The 20,493-nt window shown below is 49.8% G+C and overlaps 1 protein-coding gene and 1 non-coding gene across 8 annotated transcripts in view; both read right to left on the bottom strand.

Moving 5' to 3' along the window:
* The window catches only part of LOC121269392 (solute carrier family 43 member 3-like), a 67,721-nt gene that overhangs the window by 5,562 nt on the left and 41,666 nt on the right, over nt 1–20,493 (bottom strand). For all 7 annotated transcript variants that reach the window (XM_041173983.1, XM_041173984.1, XM_041173986.1 and 4 more), the window contains one exon: nt 2,765–2,956. In XM_041173983.1, the coding sequence (XP_041029917.1) occupies nt 2,765–2,956 (192 nt within the window). The remainder of the gene's footprint in view (nt 1–2,764; nt 2,957–20,493) is intronic.
* On the bottom strand, nt 5,628–5,700 carry trnak-uuu. The gene has a single exon. It is a non-coding gene; the product is annotated as a tRNA-Lys (tRNA).

Genomic DNA, 20,493 nt, shown 5'->3' with positions numbered 1-20,493 from the left:
AGGGTCAGAGAATCACATCGAGTCTACATCATGGGAACAGATGATTCGGCCCAACAGGCTGGAGTCCACGGACAACATGGGGGAGCAGCCGGTGTCCACGGACAACACGGGGAAGGTGCCGGTGTCCACGGACAACACGGGGGAGCAGCCGGTGTCCACGGACAACATGGGGGAGCAGCCGGTGTCCACGGACAACACAGGAGAGCAGCCGGTGTCCACGGACAACACGGGGAAGGTTCCGGTGCCCACGGACAACACGGGGAAGGTGCCGGTGCCCACGGACAACACTGGGAAGCAGCCGGTGTCCACGGAAAACACGGGGAAACAGCCGCTGTCCACGGACAACACGGGGAAGGTGCCGGTGCCCACGGACAACACGGGGAAGGTGCCGGTGTCCACGGACAACACTGGGAAGCAGCCGGTGTCCACGGACAACACGGGGCAGCAGCCGGTGTCCACGGACAACACGGGGGAGCAGCCGGTGTCCACGGACAACACGGGAGAGCAGCCGGTGTCCACGGACAACACGGGAGAGCAGCCGGTGTCCACGGACAACACCGGGGAGCAGCTGGTGTCCACGGACAACACGGGGGAGCAGCTGGTGTCCACGGACAACACTGGGAAGGTGCCGGTGCCCACGGACAACACGGGGGAGCAGCCGGTGTCCACGGACAACACGGGGAAGCAGCCGGTGTCCACGGACAACACGGGAGAGCAGCCGGTGCCCACGGACAACACGGGGGAGCAGCCGGTGCCCACGGACAACACGGGGGAGCAGCCGGTGTCCACGGACAACATGGGGGAGCAGCTGGTGTCCACGGACAACACGGGGGAGCAGCCAGTGCCCACGGACAACACGGGGGAGCAGCCGGTGTCCACGGACAACACGGGGAAGGTGCCGGTGTCCATGGACAACACGGGGAAGCAGCCGGTGTCCACGGACAACACGGGGGAGCAGCCGGTGTTCACGGACAACACGGGGAAGGTGCCGGTCCCCACGGACAACACGGGAGAGCAGCCGGTGTCCACGGACAACACAGGGAAGGTGCCGGTGCCCACGGACAACACGGGGAAGCAGCCGGTGTCCACGGACAACACGGGGAAAAAGCCGGTGTCCACGGACAACACGGGGGAGCAGCCGGTGTCCACGGACAACACAGGGAAGGTGCCGGTGCCCACGGACAACACGGGGAAGCAGCCGGTGTCCACGGACAACACGGGGAAAAAGCCGGTGTCCACGGACAACACGGGGGAGCAGTCAGTGTCCACGGACAACACGGGGAAGGTGCTGGTGCCCACGGACAACACGGGGAAGTTGCCGGTGTCCACGGACAACACTGGGAAGCAGCCGGTGTCCACGGACAACACGGGGAAGCAGCCGGTGTCCACGGACAACACGGGGGAGCAGGCGGTGTCCACGGACAACACGGGAGAGCAGCCGGTGTCCACGGACAACACGGGAGAGCAGCCGGTGTCCACGGACAACACTGGGAAGGTGCCGGTGCCCACGGACAACACGGGGGAGCAGCCGGTGTCCACGGCCAATACAGGAGAGCAGCCGGTGCCCATGGACAACACGGGGGAGCAGCCGGTGTCCACGGACAACACGGGGAGCAGCCGGTGCCCACGGACAACACGGGGGAGCAGCCGGTGCCCACGGGCAACACGGGGGAGCAGCCGGTGTCCACGGACAACACGGGGGAGCAGCCGGTGCCCACAGACAACACGGGGGAGCAGCCGGTGCCCACGGACAACACGGGGGAGCAGCCGGTGTCCACGGACAACACGGGGGAGCAGCCGGTGTCCACGGACAACACGGGGGAGCAGCCGGTGCCCACGGACAACACGGGGGAGCAGCCGGTGTCCACGGACAACACGGGAGAGCAGCCGGTGTCCACGGACAACACGGGGGAGCCCATTTAGGACAGATATGAGAAGAATTTTTTTTTTCCTCTTAAGAGGGTAGAGGGTTTTTGCAACTCCCTTCCTGCAGTGGAAGAAGAGTCTGGATATTTTTTAAGTCAGAGGCAGATAGACTCTTGATAAGCAAGGTGGGTGAAAGGTGATCGCGAATTGGCGGGGGTTACAATCAGGTCAGCCATGATCTTATGCATGGCGGAGCAGGCTCGAGGGGCCAAGTGGCCTCCTCCTCCTGACGTGTTTGTGCCCAAGGCCGAGACAACTCCTCTGGGCTCATGTGTGGAAAACCATGTTCATGTTCAAAAGCAAAAGGAGGTCGCCTCCACTCACTGACAAACGTTGGGCACGTCAGATATTACACGGAAGCAGATTTACCTTAAAAGGCCTGCAAATGTCTCCCGTAATCTGCTGAACTCTTGTTCCGTTCTGTGCCGACGCTTGCTGGGCGCCACCCACCCACCCCCCCCCGCCCCAATCCTGCCCTGTGCCAGGGGGCCCCCCCTTCAATGACTGGCCGCCACCTGGTTCCGGGTGGAGGCCAATGGCCTCGGAGGCCCGACATCCAGCCCTCATTGAACTCTAGGCTCAATCCCGCCTCAAGCTTCGCTCAAAGGGCCAACTGATACCTTAATGGACATGTTATGCGGCACGTTTGAACCCGCCGAAAGGTGGAAGTCTGGTGAGGGTCCCGCACCCACCCCCGGGCACCAGAGCCCATTACTCATCCCCTGGTCTCGGAATTCCAGATCCAACATAAGAAGGTTTGTTGCCTGAACGGAGACCACCAACCCCCTCCCTCCCTGGCCCCACCCACCCACATCCTGGATATCACAGCCTGACTTACGCGATGGCGATGAATGTGGCGTAACCACCGTACAGGAACGAATGGCTGATCACCTGGAGGACAAAGGTCAGGTACTGGACCTCCAGCACAGGGATGGTGGCACAGATCGAGAAGAGGACGGAGACTGAGGTGGTGATGCTGATAGACAGCACCGTGGACTTCATGTCGGCCAGGTGCTGCAGACGGCTCAATCTGAGTGGGTAGGGGGCAGGGAGGGGAAGAGAGAGGGAGAGAGAGAGAGAGGAGGAATAAAAACCAGTCAGGAATTGAGACTCCCCAAGAACAACCTGGACCCCAATCCATCCCAGAAGGTGCGGGGGAGTGAGAGAGAGAGAAAGAGAGCGAGACAGAGACTGAGAGAGAAAAAGAGAGAGGGAGACTGAAAGAGAGACTGAAAGAGTCAGAGTGAGAGAGAGAGAGTCAGAATGAGAGTGAGAGTGAGAGTGAGAGTGAGAGACAGAGAGAGGAACCTTGAAATCCCCCATACCGCCAACATCACAGAGGGAGACGGGGCTTCTGCAAGAACTCCTCCCCCAAAAGACCCCGTCCAAGAGAGAATGAGAGGACCTCTGAAACCCCACATAATGTATCCCAGGGAGAATGGAGGGACTCCTGAAATACCCCATTACCCCATCCCAAAGAGAGTGCAGGGTCTCCTGAAATACCCCATTACCCCATCCCAAAGAGAGTGCAGGGACGCCTGAAATAGCCAATTACCCCGTCCCAAAGAGTGTGCAGGGTCTCCTGAAATACCCCATTACCCATCCCAAAGAGAGTGCAGGGTCTCCTAAAGTACTCCATTACCCCGTCCCAAAAAGAGTGCACGGTGTCCTGAAATACTCCATTACCTCATCCCAAAGAGAATGCAGGGACTCCTGAAATACCCTATTACCCCATCTCAAAGAGACTGCAGGGTCTCCTGAAATACCCCATTACCGCATCCAAAGAGAATGCAGGGACTCCTGAAATACCCCATCCCAAAGAGAGTGCAGAGTCTCTTGAAATACCCCATTAACCCATCCCAAAGAGAGTTCAGGGTCTCCTGAAATACCCCATTACCCCATCTCAAAGAGAGTGCAGGATCTCCTGAAATACCCCATTATCCCATCCCAAAGAGAGTGCAGGAACTCCTGAAATACCCCATCACAAAGAGAGTGCAGTCTCCTCAAATACCCCATTAACCCATCCCAAAGAGAGTTCAGGGTCTCCTGAAATACCCCATCTCAAAGAGAGTGCAGGGTCTCCTGAAATTCCCCATTACCCCATCCCAAATGGTGTGCAGGGACTCCGGAAATACCCCAATGCCCCATCCCAAAGAGAGTGCAGGGTCTCCTGAAATACTCCATTACCCCATCTCAAAGAGAGTGCAGGGTCTCCTGAAATTCCCCATTACCCCATCCCAAATGGTGTGCAGGGACTCCGGAAATACCCCAATGCCCCATCCCAAAGAGAGTGCAGGGTCTCCTGAAATACTCCATTACCCCATCCCAAAGAGAGTGCAGGGACTCCTGAAATACACCATTACCCATCCCAAAGAGAGTACAGGAACTCCTGAAATACCTCATTATCCCATCCCAAAGAGAGTGCAGGGTCTCCTGAAATACCCCATTACCCCATCCCAAAGAGACTGCAGGGTCTCCTGAAATACCCCATTACCCCATCCCAAAGAGAGTGCAGGGACTCCTGAAATACCCCATTACCCCATCCCAAAGAGACTGCAGTGTCTCCTGAAATACCCCATTACCGCATCCAAAGAGAGTGCAGGTACTCCCGAAATACCCCATCCCAAAGAGAGTGCAGAGTCTCCTGAAATACCCCATTACCCCATCCCAAAGAGAGTTCAGGGTCTCCTGAAATACCCCATTACCCCATCTCAAAGAGAGTGCAGGGACACGTGAAATACCCCATTACCCCATCCCAAAGAGAGTGCAGGGTCTCCTGAAATAACCCATTACCCCATCCAAAGAGTGTGCAGCAACTCCTGAAATTCCCCATTACCCCATCCCAAAGAGACTGCAGGGACTCCAGAAATACCCCATCCCAAAGAGAGTGCAGAGTCTCCTGAAATACCCCATTACCCCATCCCAAAGAGTGTGCAGGGTCTCCTTTTAAGAATCCCACTTCTTTTAAGATCCTAGGATGAATCCATCAAGGGCCCAGGGACTTGTCAGCCCGCAGCTCTATCAATTTACTCAGTACCACTTCCCTGGTGATTGTAATTTTCTGGAGTTCCTCCCTTCTTTCTATTTCTGATTTACAGTTATTTCTGGGATGTTACCCATATCCTCTTCCGTGAAGTACAATACAAAGCATTGTTCAATACATCTGCTATTTCCTTATTTTCCATCATTAATTCACCAGACTCACTTTATGTAGGACCAATGCTCTTGCTAACTCTCTTTAAATATTCACACAAACTCTGACTATCTGTCTTTATATTTCTAGCTAGCTTTCTCTCCCACTCTAGTATTTCCTTCCTAATCAATCTTTTGGTCATTCTTTAGAACATAAGGACATAGGAACAGGAGAAGGTCATTCAGCCCATCGAGCCCGCTCCGTCATTCAATACTATCATGGCTGATCAAACACTTCAATGCCTTTTACCCATGCTGTCCCCATAGCTCTTCACATTATTGTCAATCAGGAAGCTATCAAACTCTACCTTAAGGGTACTCAAAGACTGAGCTTCTACGGCCCTCTGGGGCAAGGAATTCCAAAGAGTAAAGAAATTTCTCCTCAATTCGGTCCTAAAGATTTGGAAACTGAAGGTCCTACTGAGTTTGTCACAGTCAGGAAGAAAACTCAGCGCAAGTCACTTGGCTTCAGCATTCCATGGGTGGAGAAGACCTTGGGCTGACTGCAACACCCAAACAGGGACTTGAACCCCAGACCCTCAGATTAAAAGTCTGAGGCTCTACTGACTAAGCTATTCAGGCTCTTGCTACTCTTTATATTCTGTCCAATCTTCTGACATGCCACCCACCTTTGTTCAATTGTATGATTTTTCTTTAAGTTTGATAACTGTAAATCAGGATTTCAATCTTTAAATTTTAGTTAACCACAGATGGTAGGTCCGTCCTTGGAATTTTTCTCTCATTGGAATGTATCTACTATATGGACTCAAATATCCTCTTAAAGGTCTGCCACTGCACCTCTATTGATCTATCCCTTAATCTAATTTGTAAGTTTACTCTAGCTAGCTGTGTTTTCATGCCCTCAAATTTGCCCTTACTTAAGTCTAAAATACTAGAATTGTACCCACCCTTCTCTCCCTCAAACTGAATGTAAAATTCAATCATATTATGATCTCTGCTACCTAGGGCAGTCTTCACTATGAGGTCATTAATTAATCCTATCTCATTGCACAGGTCCCCATCTATCCTGCAGCCATGTCTCTGTAATGGTTTTCAGTTTCTGTTTGCACTCTCAGTTCATCTATTTTGTTTTGAATGCTACGTGCATTCAGATACACAGCCTTTAATTTTATCCTTTGATTATTTTTGTAACCTCTGTCCTGATTTACTCTTAGATTCATACTCACTGTACACTCTGTCCCTTCCTATCACAGTCTGTGTATCATTTCTCACTTTAATACCTTTCTTGTCTTTTCTCTACTCTTTGATTGGCCACATCTTCCCAAATTTGATCCCTTGCCCTGACTATGCAGTTTAAAGCTCTCTACTTCCCTAGTTATGCAGCTCACTTAGAACAATAGTCCCAGCACTGTTCAGGTGCAGACTGTCCCAATAGGACAACCCCCAATTCTGATGCCATACCCCACGAACCAGACTCAGGTCTTCCAGACCAGTCTTTGAGCCACATATTCATCTCTCTAATTTTATGTACCCTATGCCAATTTGCCCATGGGTCAGGTAATATTACCTTTGATATTCTGCTTTTTAATTTAGTGCCTAGCTCTTCATACTCTCTATGCAGATCAGCTTTGCTAGTTTTACCAATGCTGTTGCTACCAATATGGGCCACAACAATTGGATCCTCCCTCTCATGCATATCCCATCCCAGGGAGAGTGTAGGGACCCCTGAGATATCCCATTACCCCATCCCAGAGTGCGGGGGCCCTTGAAAGTCTGGGAAGAGTGTCCTCTGCAGTCACTGTTGCCGGGAAGCAGTCTGGGAAGAGAGTCCTCTACAGTCACCATCATCATGAAGCAGTCTGGGTAGAGTGCCCTCCGCAGTCACCGTCATCAGGAAGCAGTCTGGGAAGAGCGTCCTCTGCAGTCACCGGGAAGCAGTCTGGGAAGAGCGTACTTACCTGGCAAGGGAGAGACCTTCATCGCGTTTCTGCCAGGGAAAGAGCAATGGCTATAACCAGTCAAACTCCTTACCATGGGGTACCTAACACCATCCGAGTCATGGTGAAGGGCAGCGAGTAAGGAACAGGAATGGATAGGACCTTCTTCACCAAGAGGATCCTATTCAAGCTGTGTGGTTTTGAGGCTGCGGAGATCTACTGCCTACAGGATTTCCCCAGCGCTGGTTTCTTTGATGTGACCTTCAAGCAAGTGGCAGCTTGTATCAAACTCCTGAAGGTGTTTGAGGAAAAGAAAGACCTGCCAGAAATGAAGATCCTGAAGGCGGAGCCGCTCTTTGCTCTACCGTTACAACGAGAATGGGTTTCGATGGTGCATCTGTACAACCCCTACATCCCTGTCGCTGATGTGCTCACCTTCCTTACCAGGTACTTCGATAAGGTTGGGAGCTGCACTGAGGTTAAAGATAATTTGGGGATCTGGACATGTAAATGCCAGGTTAAGGTAACGCTCAAGACCGACGGTAAGGGAGCCGTTTTCCACCCCCCTTCCAGATTCGCTATCGGGGGAAGCCGTGAGTACCTTGTCTACACTGGGCAACCCAAACTTTGTCGCTCATGCGGCAAGTCTGGTCATGTGGCGGCCAACTGCAGTGCCGTCCTCTGCAAGAACTGCAAAAAGGAAGGGCACCAGACAAAAGACTGTAAACAGGCTAAGTGCTGCAACCTGTGTGGCGAGGCAAGTCACCTCTACAAGACCTGCCCCAAACGTTGCCGTACTTATGCACAGGCAGCTAAAGCCAACGAGGGGGAAGCAGAAGAAATGCCTCGTGTCACTCCAACCACCAAGGCCCCCAGGGAGAACAACGGGACAAAGGAGGATACAGAGAGAGACAAGGTGGAGGAAAAAATCGGGGCAACAGACAGCCAATCAACAGCACTGCCCCCTGAACCTCCCACTCCTCAGGAGAGCGAATCAACGGAGGAGGAGAAGGCAGCAGTGGGAAAGCAGCAGGGGGATTGGCAGCTGGTGAAGAGAGCCAAAAGGAAGAAGGGTCTAAAAAGAAACCAAGCCACTTCCCAGACAAGAGTCAAGAGGCGTTTCCTATCCGACATGGATAGCAAGAGCAGCAGCTCTTCGGACGAAGAAGGGCCAGGGCGGCGCCAACAGAAGAAGCGGCAAAACGCGAGGGAGTTGGAGGATGTAACACCCAAGCTCCAGAACATTGGAGACAATGAGGAGACCAGCGCACCCCAACTTTGCCCACAACCCGAAGAGGCCAGTGTACCACAGCCCCAGGAATCTGGGAACAGTGAGGCGCTCAGCGCACCCCAGCTCCAGGAAGCCAGGAGCAGCAACGCCCCAGAGGGGGAGAGGATTGGAGAAGCTTCTCCAACAGAGGACATTTCAAACCCCGCTCTCTGCACGGACCCCCAGATGCCACCCGAGCAGAACACCACCAATGGGGAGGTTCAGGACGCTTTCCTCAGCCCATCCAAAGTGAAGCAATTTGAGCACACCACGGGCATGAAGGAGCAGACCAATGGTCTGGAACTCTCAGAGACAACAGGTTTGGTAAGTGACTAACTGCTTTAAAATGGGTGTAAAGATTGTATCCATAAATGTACGTAGCATTAAATCTACTACGCGATGTGTTGCAACCTTGGATTACCTTGCCAAGGTCAAAGCTGACCTGTTGTTTCTACAGGAGTGTGCGATACCGCACCTCAGCTCCTACAGGCAATGGTCACGATGGTGGTCCCATGGGCCATCGATCTGGTCGGGAGGAAACAACTCTCGTTCCTCCGGCCTGGGTATTCTGCTGCGGGGAGGCAACTTCACCGTCTCCCAGGTTAAGGAGGTGGTGGGCGGGCGTCTCCTCATAGCAGACGTAATGTATAAGAATGTTCCACTCCGGTTAATTAACGTCTACACCCCGTCACAAGGGGCTGAGCGGCTGGAGGTTTTTCAGCAGCTCCCACTGCTGCTGGCAACCTCCAGGCCGGTCATTCTGGGCGGTGACTTCAACTGCATCATCGTTGCGGCTGGACGATCCGGCAGGGCGGACAGCAGATTGGACGCTACATCCAGATCCCTGATGGAAACTGTAAAGGATGCCAAGCTGCACCACGTCTTCAGCAACCCTGCAGATGGAGCGCAGCATAGATACACCTGGTCGCGGCCTGACGGGTCCATCTGTTCCAGGATAGATTTCCTGTTTGTGTCCCGTGCATTCACAGTCAGATCCACCGACGTCAAGCCGGTGTTCTTCTCTGACCACTGTCTCCTACTGGCTGACTGTCACTTAGAGAAGGACCAGAGGGTTGGCAGGGGGGTATGGAAGCTAAACGTGCAACTGCTGACCCCAGAGAACATTGAGGAGCTCAAGAGGGATTACAAAAGTTGGAGAACCATGAAACCCCACTTTGAGTCATTGACACACTGGTGGGAAGCAATCAAGGGAAACATCAAGAGGTTTTTCATCCTCAAAGGCACCCAGAAAGCTAGAAAGGAACAGAGGGAAATGTCCCGACTCCAGAAAAACAAGCAGAACCTGCTCGGGCTGCGGTCGATGGGGTCGATGTCAAGGAGGAACTCCAAGAGGTGAAGAGCCAGCAAACCTCGCTCTTTGCCTCGGAGGCCTCCAAGATCATCTTCCATTCCAGAGTCCGCTCCGTGGAGCAGGATGAGACGTGCTCACGTTTCTTCTTCCAAAAGGTACACAGAGAGAGCTCTGTGATTAGCAGCCTGAAGGAAGAAGATGGCTCAGTAAAGTCATCACAGTCTGACATTTTGAGGATCAGCAAATCCTTCTATGCCGGATTATATGACGTGAAGCCCACAGACAGCACGGCCTCCCAGTCCTTCCTGTCCTCTATCATGGAGGTCTTAGACGACAGTACACGGGAGAGTCTGGACAAAGCGCTAACTCCTGACGAACAGACTGAGGCCCTTGAGTCCTTCGAGAAGAGTAAAGCTCCCGGAAGTGACGGCTTGCCGGCGGAGTTGTATTCGGCTCTGTGGGACTGGATCAGCCCAGACCTGCTAGAAGTGTACGAGAGTATGCTCCTGGCCGGCAGTATGTCAGAATCCATGAGGAAAGGCATTATCACCCTCATCTACAAGCACAAGAGGGAAAGGGAGGAAATTAGAAATTGGCGACCCATTTCACTGTTAAATGTAGACTATAAAATTCTTTACAAGGCCATCGCCATTCGGGTCAAATCCACTCTGGAATTGGTGATCCACCCTGACCAGACCTGCACTGTGTCGGGCAGGAAGATCTCTGACAGCCTCGTGCTGCTCAGGGATACTATTGCCTATGTACAGGACAGGGGTGTGGATACCTGCCTCATCAGCCTGGATCAGGAGAAGGCCTTTGACAGAATATCGCACACCTACATGGTGGATGTGCTCTCCACAATGGGGTTTGGGGAGGGAATTCGCAATTGGATCCAACTGCTCTACACTAATATCAGTAGTGCAATCTCAATCAATGGGTGGGAATCAGATAGCTTTCCTATTAAATCTGGAGTCAGGCAGGGCTGCCCTCTCTCGCCTGTTCTTTTCATGTGTTGCATAGGACCCTTTGCTGAGTCCATCAGGAAGGATCCGGGCATAAGAGAAGTGACGATCCCAGGCAGTGGAGGCACTCGGGTCAAAGTCTCCCTGTACGTGGACGAGGTCGCCGTCTTCTGCTCGGATCCACTGTTGGTGCACAGACTGATCCACATCTGTGACCAGTTCGAACTGGCCTCGGGAGCCAAGGTAAATCGTGGGAAGAGTGAGGCCATGTTCTTTGGGAACTGGGCTGACCGATCCTTTGTCCTTTTACTGTCAGGGCTGACGGCCTGAAGGTGCTGGGGATGTGGTTCGGAGGGACCAGGGCACGCGTTAGAAACTGGAAGGAGCGAGTGTCTATGGTGAAAAGGAAACTGGGTATGTGGGAGCGACGCTCCCTCTCCATTGCGGGTAAGAACCTGGTCATCAGGTGTGAGGCACTCTCGCTGTTGCTGTACGTGGCGCAGGTCTGGCCCATTCCACATTCCTGTGTGGTGGCGATCACCCGAGCCATCTTCCGCTTTATCTGGAGGTCGAAAATGGATCGTGTCCGCAGGGACATGATGTACAAGCCTCTAGATAAAGAGGGAAAAAACGTGCCCAACATCGCCCTCATATTGATGGCCACCTTTGTGTGCGGCTGCATCAAGCTGTGCATAGACCCTCAGTATGCAAACACCAAGTGTCACTACATGCTGAGGTTCTACCTGTCCCCGGTGTTGCGAAGGATGGGTCTGGCCACGATGCTGTGGAACGCTCCAAGTAGTTGGACTGTGCAGTAGCACCTGTCCCTCATGGAAAAATGTATGCAGAGAAACAGCTTTGACCACAAGTCCATCAGGCAGTGGTCGGCACGTAACATCTTAAAGGCCCTGAGGGAAAAGGAGAGGGTGGATCCTGTGGGTTGGTTCCCTGAGCAGACTGACAAAGTCATTTGGCAGAATGCCTCATCACCAGAACTTTCCAACAAGCACCAAGACGTAGCTTGGCTGGTGGTGAGAAAGGCCCTCCCTGTAAGATCCTTCCTACACGCCAGGAGTCTCACCCCCTCTGCACGTTGCCCTCGAGGTGGCTGTGGTGGGGAAGGGACCATTGTCCACCTCCTTGTAGATTGTGTCTTTGCGAAGAAGGTCTGGAGAGAGATGCAATGGTTTCTGTCGTGGTTCATCACGAACAGTTCTGTGACAGAGGACTCTGTGCTCTACGGGCTGTTCCCAGGGACACACACCGAGACAAACATCAACTGCAGCTGGAGGATCATCAACTCGGTGAAAGACGCTCTTTGGTCTGCCCGAAACTTGTTGGTTTTCCAGCGCAAAGAGTTGTCCCCTACCGAGTGTTGCAGGCTGGCACATTCCAAGGTCCAGGACTACGTGCTGAGGGACACAGTTAAGCTTGGGGCAGCCGCCGCAAAGGCGCAATGGGGAAGGGTCGCTGCCTAAGACCTTTCTGCCACAGTGCACTGGGGGGCTGGGAACTGTAAAGAGCCCCTCAGGCTGTACAGATTAAAATGAATGTCTGCCAATGATTGAAATATTCATTGTTTGTTCTGATACACCTTGTGATTCATGTTGTAAAAGTTGAACCTGATTGTATTTTTGTAATGGTGATTTGAAATGGTTCAAAATGTTTTTGAAGGTTTATGAATAAAGTATATTTTTGCAAAAAAAAAGCAGTCTGGGAAGAGCATCCTCTGCAGTCACTGTTGCCGGGAAGCAGTCTGGGAAGAGGGTCCTCTGCAGTCACTGTTGCCAGGAAGCAGTCTGGGAAGAGTGTCCTCTGCAGTCACTGTTGCCGGGAAGCAGTCTGGGAAGAGTGTCCTCTGCAGTCACTGTTGCCGGGAAGCAGTCTGGGAAGAGGGTCCTCTGCAGTCACTGTTGCCGGGAAGCAGTCTGGGAGGAGTGTCCTCTGCAGTCACTGTTGCCGGAAAGCAGTCTGGGAAGAGTGTCCTCTGCAGTCACTGTTGCCGGGAAGCAGTCTGGGAGGAGTGTCCTCTGCAGTCACTGTTGCCGAGAAGCAGTCTGGGAAGAGTGTCCTCTGCAGTCACTGTTGCCGGGAAGCAGTCTGGGAGGAGTGTCCTCTGCAGTCACTGTTGCCGGGAAGCAGTCTGGGAAGAGTGTCCTCTGCAGTCACTGTTGCCGGGAAGCAGTCTGGGAAGAGTGTCCTCTGCAGTCACTGTTGCCGGGAAGCAGTCTGGGAAGAGCGTCCTCTGCAGTCACTGTTGCCGGGAAGCAGTCTGGGAAGAGCGTCCTCTGCAGTCACTGTTGCCGGGAAGCAGTCTGGGAAGAGTGTCCTCTGCAGTCACTGTTGCCGGGAAGCAGTCTGGGAGGAGTGTCCTCTGCAGTCACTGTTGCCGGGAAGCAGTCTGGGAAGAGTGTCCTCTGCAGTCACTGTTGCCGAGTGAAAAAAAACGAGTTGCATCACAGGAAAACCGTTGGTAAGTAACTGTTAGTTTGAACTGCCTATTCTAAGTTGACTTCAGATTAAAGGTGACTACTGGGGCCCAGGATCACTTCAGCTTCAACTCAGCAGTGAGAGCGAGTTCCAGTTGAATTTAAAAAGTGTATTTTGAATCTCTATTCTAACTTGCTTTCAGATTGAAGGTAAATAGGAGAAACACTTTGCAGATTGATAAACTAAAGACCAGTAGGAAATTTAAAAATAAATTGGAAAGCTAATTAAATAAAATAGAGATGCAGGGCCAGGCGATGTGTTGTAGCTGCATGATGTAGGAGCTGGTGGACACCATTGTGGTTCCTAGTGACCACATCTGTAGCAAATGTTGGCTGCTCGAGGAACTCCGGCTCAGAGTTGATGAGCTGGAGCCTGAGCTTCGGACACTGTGGCACATCAGGGAGTGGGAGAGTTACGGGGACGCTATGTTTCAGGAGCCAGTCACACCCCTTAGATTAACTACCTTAAATTCAGCCAGTGGTCAGGGATTGGAGGGTGTGACTATGAGTGAGGCAGGTAGAGAGATCCGGGAAGTAGCACTACAGGAGCCTCAGCCATTGTCCTTATCCAAAAGGTTCGAGATTCTTGCTCCCTGTGTGGACGAGAGCGGGGACTGTAGGGAGGATGAGCAAACTGACCATAGGACCGTGGTACAGGGAGCCATTCAAGTGGGGGGAGAAAAGAGAAGTGTAGTTGTAATTGGGGATAGTATATTTAGGGGAATAGATACTATTCTCTGTAGCCAGGATCGAGGGTCCCGAAGGCTGTGTTGCCTACCTGGTGCCAGAGTTAAGGATATCTCATTTGGGCTGCACAGGAACTTGGAGAGGGAGAGGAAAGATCCAGTTGTCGTGGTGCATGTAGGTACCAACGATATAAGTGGAACAAGGAAAGAGGTTCTGCTGAGGGAACACAGGCAGTTAGGGGCTAAATTAAAAAGCAGAACTGAAAAGGTAATAATTTCTGGATTACTACCTGAGCCATGAACTAATTGGTACAGGGTCAATAAGATTAAAGAGATAAATGCATGGCTCAAAGATTGGTGTGGGAGAAATGGGTTTGAATTCAAGGGACATTGACACCAGTACTGGGGAAAGAGGGAGCTATTCCGTTCGGATGGGCTCCACTTGAATCATGCTGGGACCAGTGTCCTGCCGAATCGCATAACTAGGGTTGTAGATAGGGCTTTAAACTAAATAGTGGTGGGGGGGGGGGGGAAGTTCAGTTGCATGGAGATATAAAAAATCAAAGTTTAAGGAGAGGGTAAGAGTGCAGGTTAGTGACGAGGCTGATTGTTACCAAAAACTGAAAGGAAGGGACAGAGTCTGTGAATGCCGTATTGCACCAAAGAATCATATAAGATTTGCGAAAATTGACAATAGGGCAAACTTAAAGGCTTTGTATCTGAACGTGCGTAGCATTTGGATAAAAACTAATAAGTTAACAGCGCAAATAGATAAATAGATATGATTTGGTGGCGATTACTGAGACGTGGTTAAAGGGTGTTGAATATTCAAGTGTACTCAGTGTTTTGGAAGGATCGGCAAGAAAGAAAAGGAGGTGCTGTAGCTTTGTTAGTAAAGGAGAGATCAGTGCTATAGTGAGGAGTGATATAGGCACTGGAGAGCAAGACGTAGAGACAGTCTGGGTAGAAATAAGAAAATAGCAAGGGAACGAAGTCCCTGGTATTCAGGTTACAATGAGAAGAAAAAGAGAGGCTTTTAGCAGGTACAAGGAAAGCAAATCAGCAGAGGCAATAGTGGAGTACCGATAGTGCAGAGTGGAGCTTAAGAAAGCAATTAAGAGAGCAAAGAGGGGATATGAGAAAGCTCTGTCTGGGAAAAGTAGGGAAAATCCCAAGATATTCTATAAGTATATCAATGGGAAGAGGAAAACCATGGAAAGAGTAGGGCCCATAAGGGACCAAGGGGGCAACCTATGGGTGGAGCCAGAGGATATCGCTAGAGTGTTGAATGAATACTTCATATCCATATTCACCCAAGAGAATGAGGATGAAGGTATTGCATTTGGGGAGAGAGGCTGCGAGTTTCTTAAGCAAATTGATTTAGGGAGTGATTAGGTAATGAAGGTGTTGGCAAGCTTAAAAGTGGACAAATATCCAGGACCAGATGATTTGTGTCCCAGACTGCTGAAATAGACAAGGGAGGAGATCACAGAGGCTCTGACCCAAATTTTTAATTCCTCTCTGGCCATGGGGGAGGTGCCAGAGGACTGGAGAACAGCTAATGTGGTTCTGCTATTTAAGAAGGGTTGTAGAGATAAACCAGGGAACTACAGGCCTGTGAGTCTCATGTTAGTGGTAGGGAAACTATTGGAGAAAATTCTGAAGGAGAGTATCTATCTCCACTTGGAGAGGCAAGGTTTGATCAGGGATAGTCAGCATGGTTTTGTCAGAGGGAGGTCATGCCTAACAAGTTTGATTGAATTTTTGGAGGAGGTGACCAGGTGTGTAGATGAGGGTAGTGTAGTTGATGTAGTTTATGTGGATTTCAGCAAAGCCTTTGACAAGGTCTCATATGGGAGACTTATATAGAAGGCAAATGTGCATGGGATATTGGGTAATTTGATAAGGTGGATTCAAAATTGGCTTAGTTGTAGGAGACAGAGGGTGATGACAGAAGGATGCTTTAGTGACTGGAAGCCAGTGTCCAGTTGCATACCACATGGATCTGTGCTGGGTCCCCTATTATTCCATCATCTGTATGAACGACATAGATCACTATGTGGGGGGGTAGGATTAATAAGTTTGTGGATGACTCAAAGATTGGCCAGGCGGTTAACAATGAGTTTGAGTGTCTTGGGCTACAGCAAGATATAGACGGGATGGTCAAATGGGCAGATAAGTGGCAGATGGAATTTAACCCTGAAAAGTGTGAGGTGATACACTTTGGAAGGAGTAATTTGACAAGGAAATATTCAATGAGCGGCATGACACTAGGAAGTACTGAGGAACAAAGGGACCTTGGCGTGTGTGTCCATAGATCTCTGAAGGCAGAGGGGCATGTTAGTGGGTTGGTGAAAAAGGCATAAGGGACACTTGCCTTTATCAATCAAGGCATAGATTACAAAAGTAGGGAGGTCATGTTGGAGTTGTATAGAACCTTGGTGAGGCCACAGCTGGAGTACTGTGTGCAGTTCTGGTTGCCACATTATAGGAAGGATGTGATTGCACTGGAGGGGGTGCAGAGGAGATTCACCAGGATGTTGCCTGGGATGAAACATTTAAGTTATGAAGAGAGGTTGGATAGACTTGGGTTGTTTTCGTTGGAGCAGAGAAGACTGAGGGGCGACCAGATTGAGGTGTACAAGATTATGAGGGGCATGGACAGGGTGGATAGGGAGCAGCTGTTCACCTTAGTTGAAGGGTCAGTCACAAGGGGACATAAGTTCAAGGTGAGGGGCAGGAGATTTAGGGGGGATGTGAGGAAAAACTTTTTTACCCAGAGGCTGGTGACAGTCTGGAGTGCGCTGCCTGGGAGGGTGGTGGAGGCGGGTTGCCTCACATCCTTTAAAAAGTACCTGGATGAGCACTTGGCATGTCATAACATTCAAGGCTATGGGCCAAGTGCTGGTAAATGGGATTAGGGAGGTCGGTCAGTTATTTCTAGATAGGCTGAAGGGCCTTTTCTGCACTGTGTGATTCTGTGAGTAATCCATAGGACCGCAAGCAGTAGTTCAACCGTAGGGCACAATATAAACCAGGAAATACTAGTAGCATGTAAGAAAGGCACGGCAATAATCAAGGGTGATTTTAATATGCATATAGACTGGACTAATCAAATTGGCAAGGGTAGCCTTGAGGGAGAGTTCATAGAGTGTATTAGAGATTGTTTCTTGGAGCAATATGTGGAAGAAACCAGGGAGCAGGCTATTTTGGATTTGGTTATGTGTAATGAGATGGGATTAATTAATAACAAAACAAAAACAGAATTACCTGGAAAAACTCAGCAGGTCTGGCAGCATCGGCAGAGAAGAAAAGAGTTGACGTTTCAAGTCCTCATGACCCTTCGACAGAACTTGAGTGAATCCAAGAAAGGGGTGAAATATAAGCTGGTTTAAGGTGTGTGTGTTGAGGGGGTGGGGGCGGGGTTTGGGTGGGGGGAGAGAAGTGGAATTCAATATTCAGTCCGGAAGGCTGTAAAGTGCCTAGTCGGAAGATGAGGTGTTGTTCCTCCAGTTTGTGTTGGGCTTCACTGGAACAATGCAGCAAGCCAAGGACAGACATGTGGACAAGAGATCAGGGTGGAGTGTTAAAATGGCAAGCGACAGGGAGGTTTGGGTCATTATTGCAGACTTTACAGCCTTCCGGACTGAATATTGAATTGAACAACTTTAGGTCTTGAGCTCCCTCCTCCATCCCCACCCCCTTTCTGTTTCTTCCCCCTTCCTTTTGTTTTTTCCAATAAATTATATAGATTTTTCTTTTCCCACCTATTTCCATTATTTTTAAATATTTTTAAATCTTTTATGCTCCCCCCACCCCCACTAGAAATATACCTTGAGTGCCCTACCATCCATTCTTAATTAGCACATTCGTTTAGATAATATCACCAACTTTAACATCTATGTGTTCTTTTGTTCTGTTGTCTGTGACATCTTTTGATGATCTGCTTCTATCTATCACTGCTTGTTTGTCCCTACAACCACACCAACCCCCTCCACTTCTCTCCCCCCACCCAAACCACTCCCCCCCCCGCCCCCCCACACACACCTTAAACCAGCTTATATTTCACCCCTTTCTTGTATTCACTCAAGTTCTGTCGAAGGGTCATGAGGACTCAAAATGTCTACTCTTTTCTTCTCCACCGATGCTGCCAGACCTGCTGAGGTTTTCTGGGTAATTCTGTTTTTGTTTTGGATTTCCAGCATCCGCAGTTTTTTTGTTTTTATCTCTGGGATTAATTAATGATCTCATAGTAAAGAATCCTCTAGGGAAGAGTGATCATAGCATGATAGAATCTCAAGTTCAGTTTGAGAGCGAGAAACTTGAGTCCCACACTAGTGTTCTGGAGTTAAACAAAGGTAACTACATAGGCATGAGGGCAGATTTGGCCCTAGTGGATGAACAGGGAGGCTACAAGGTTGGACAGGTGATGAACAGTGGTAGATATTTGAGAAGATATTCAATTCCTCCCAAGCAAAATATATTCCAAAGAGGAAGAAAGATGGTAAGAGGGGCAAAAAACATCCATGGCTAAGCAAGGAAGCTAAACATAACATAAAGGCAAAAACTAAGGCATACCAAATTGCAAAGGTCAGTGGCAGGCTGGAAGATTGGGAAACTTTTAAAGATCAACAAAGGGTTACTAAAAAATTTTTTAAAAAGAGCAAAGGTAAATTATGAAAGAAAACTAGCACAAAATGTAAAAACTGATAGCAAAAGCTTCTACAAGTATATAAAAGGAAAGAGGGTAGCTAAAGTGAATGTTGGTCCCTTGGATGAGACTGGGGAGTTAATAGTGGGGAACGCAGGAATGACAGAGAAGCTTAATCAATATTTTGCCTCAGTGTTCATGGTGGAGGACACTAGTACTGCCTCAATAGTAACAGGTAGTTCAGAGGTTATAGAGAAGGAGCTTAGAACAATCACCATCACTAGAGAAAAAAAATACTGACTTAACCATTGAGATTAAAGGATGACAAGTCCCCAGGACCTGATGGCCTACATCCCAGGGTCTTATCCCAGTGGAGATAGTGGGTGCATCAGTTATAATATTCCAAAATTCCCTGGATTCTGGAAAGGTTCTGGTGGATTGGAAAAATGCTAATATAACACCCTTATTCAAAAAGTGTGGGGGGGCGGGGGGGTATGGGGAGGCAGAAAGTAGGAAACAATAGACCAGTTAGTTTAACGTCTGTAGTTGGGAAATTGCTGGAATGCATTATTAAGGAAGTAGTAAAGGGGCATTTGGAAAGTCAAAATGCAATCCATCAGAGTCAACATGGTTTTATGAAGAGTGAATCACGTTTGACTAACTTGCTAGAGTTCTTTGAAGATGTGACAAGCAAAGTGGATTATGGGGATCCTGTAGATGTAGTATATCTGGACTTCCAGAAGGTCTTTGATAAGGTGCCGCACAAAAGATTAATACACAAGGTAAGATCACACCGAGTTAGGGGTAATATATTAGCTTGGATAGAGGATTGGCTAACCAACAGAAAGCAGAGAGTCGGGATAAATGGGTCTTTTTCTGGATGGCAAGCTGTAACTGGTGGGGTGCCACAGGGTTCGAAATAAGAAATTTACAAAAGGATATGGACAAGTTAGGTGAATGGGCCAAAATTTGGCAGACGGAGTTTAACGTGGATAAGTGTGAGGTTATCCATTTTGGTCAGCAGGATAAAAAGGCGACTTATTATTTAAATGGAGAGAAACTTCAGAATGCTTCAGTGCAGAGGGACCTGAGTGTCCTCGTGCATGAATCGCTGAAAGCTAGTATGCAGGTACAGGTAATAAGGAAGGCAAATGGAATTTTGGCATTTATTGCTGAAGGAACAGAGTATAAAAATATGGAAGTGTTCTTGCAACTATACAAGGCATTGGTGAGACCGCACCTGGAGTACTGTGCACAGTTTTGGTCCCCTTACTTGATGAAGGATGTAGTTGCATTGGAGGCGGCTCAGAGGAGGTTCACTGGATTGATTCCAGAGATGCAGGGCTTGTCTTATGAGGAGAGATTGAGGAGTTTAGGCCGATACTCGCTAGAGTTTAGAAGGATGAGAGGAGATCTAATTGAGGTATATAAGATGCTAAACGGGATAGATAAAGTAGACATGGAGCGGATGCTTCCCCCTTGTGGGGCATTCTAGAATGAGAGGCCATAGTTTTAGGCTAAGGGGTGGTAGATTTAAATCAGACATGAGGAGGAATTACTTTTCTCAAAGGGTTGTGAATCTGTGGCATTCACTACCTCAGAGTGCAGTGGATGCCAGGACGCTGAATAAATTTAAGGAGGAGATGGACAGATTTTTAATTAGTATCAGGTTGAAAGGTTATGGGGAGAGGGCAGGAAATTGGAGTTGAGGCCGAAATGAGATCAGCCATGATCGTAATGAATGGTGGGAAAGGCTTGAGGGGCTGAATTGCCCACGCCTGCTCCTAGTTCTTATGTTCTTATGAAACACCTGATTACCCCATCCCAGAGAAAGTGAGGGACCCTTGAAATACTTGATTACCTGACCCTAGGGTGCAAGGACCCCTGAAATATCCCAGAACCCCATCCCAGAGAAAGTGAGGGACCCCTGAAACTGACTGATATCACATTGCATAGAGAATGAGGAGGCCCTGATCCCAGAGGGATTGACAGGATCACTGAAACCCTGCCCTCTAATACCTCAAACCATCCCCAAGGGAGTAAGGCTGAACAAAATCCCTCCATAGACACAATCAAACAAAGGGAAAGAGAGAGAGAGGTGGAGAGA

Source organism: Carcharodon carcharias, chromosome 24 (assembly GCF_017639515.1).
Source record: "Carcharodon carcharias isolate sCarCar2 chromosome 24, sCarCar2.pri, whole genome shotgun sequence".
Taxonomy (NCBI): Eukaryota; Metazoa; Chordata; class Chondrichthyes; order Lamniformes; family Lamnidae; genus Carcharodon; species Carcharodon carcharias.
This window is presented reverse-complemented; position numbering and strand designations above follow the sequence as displayed.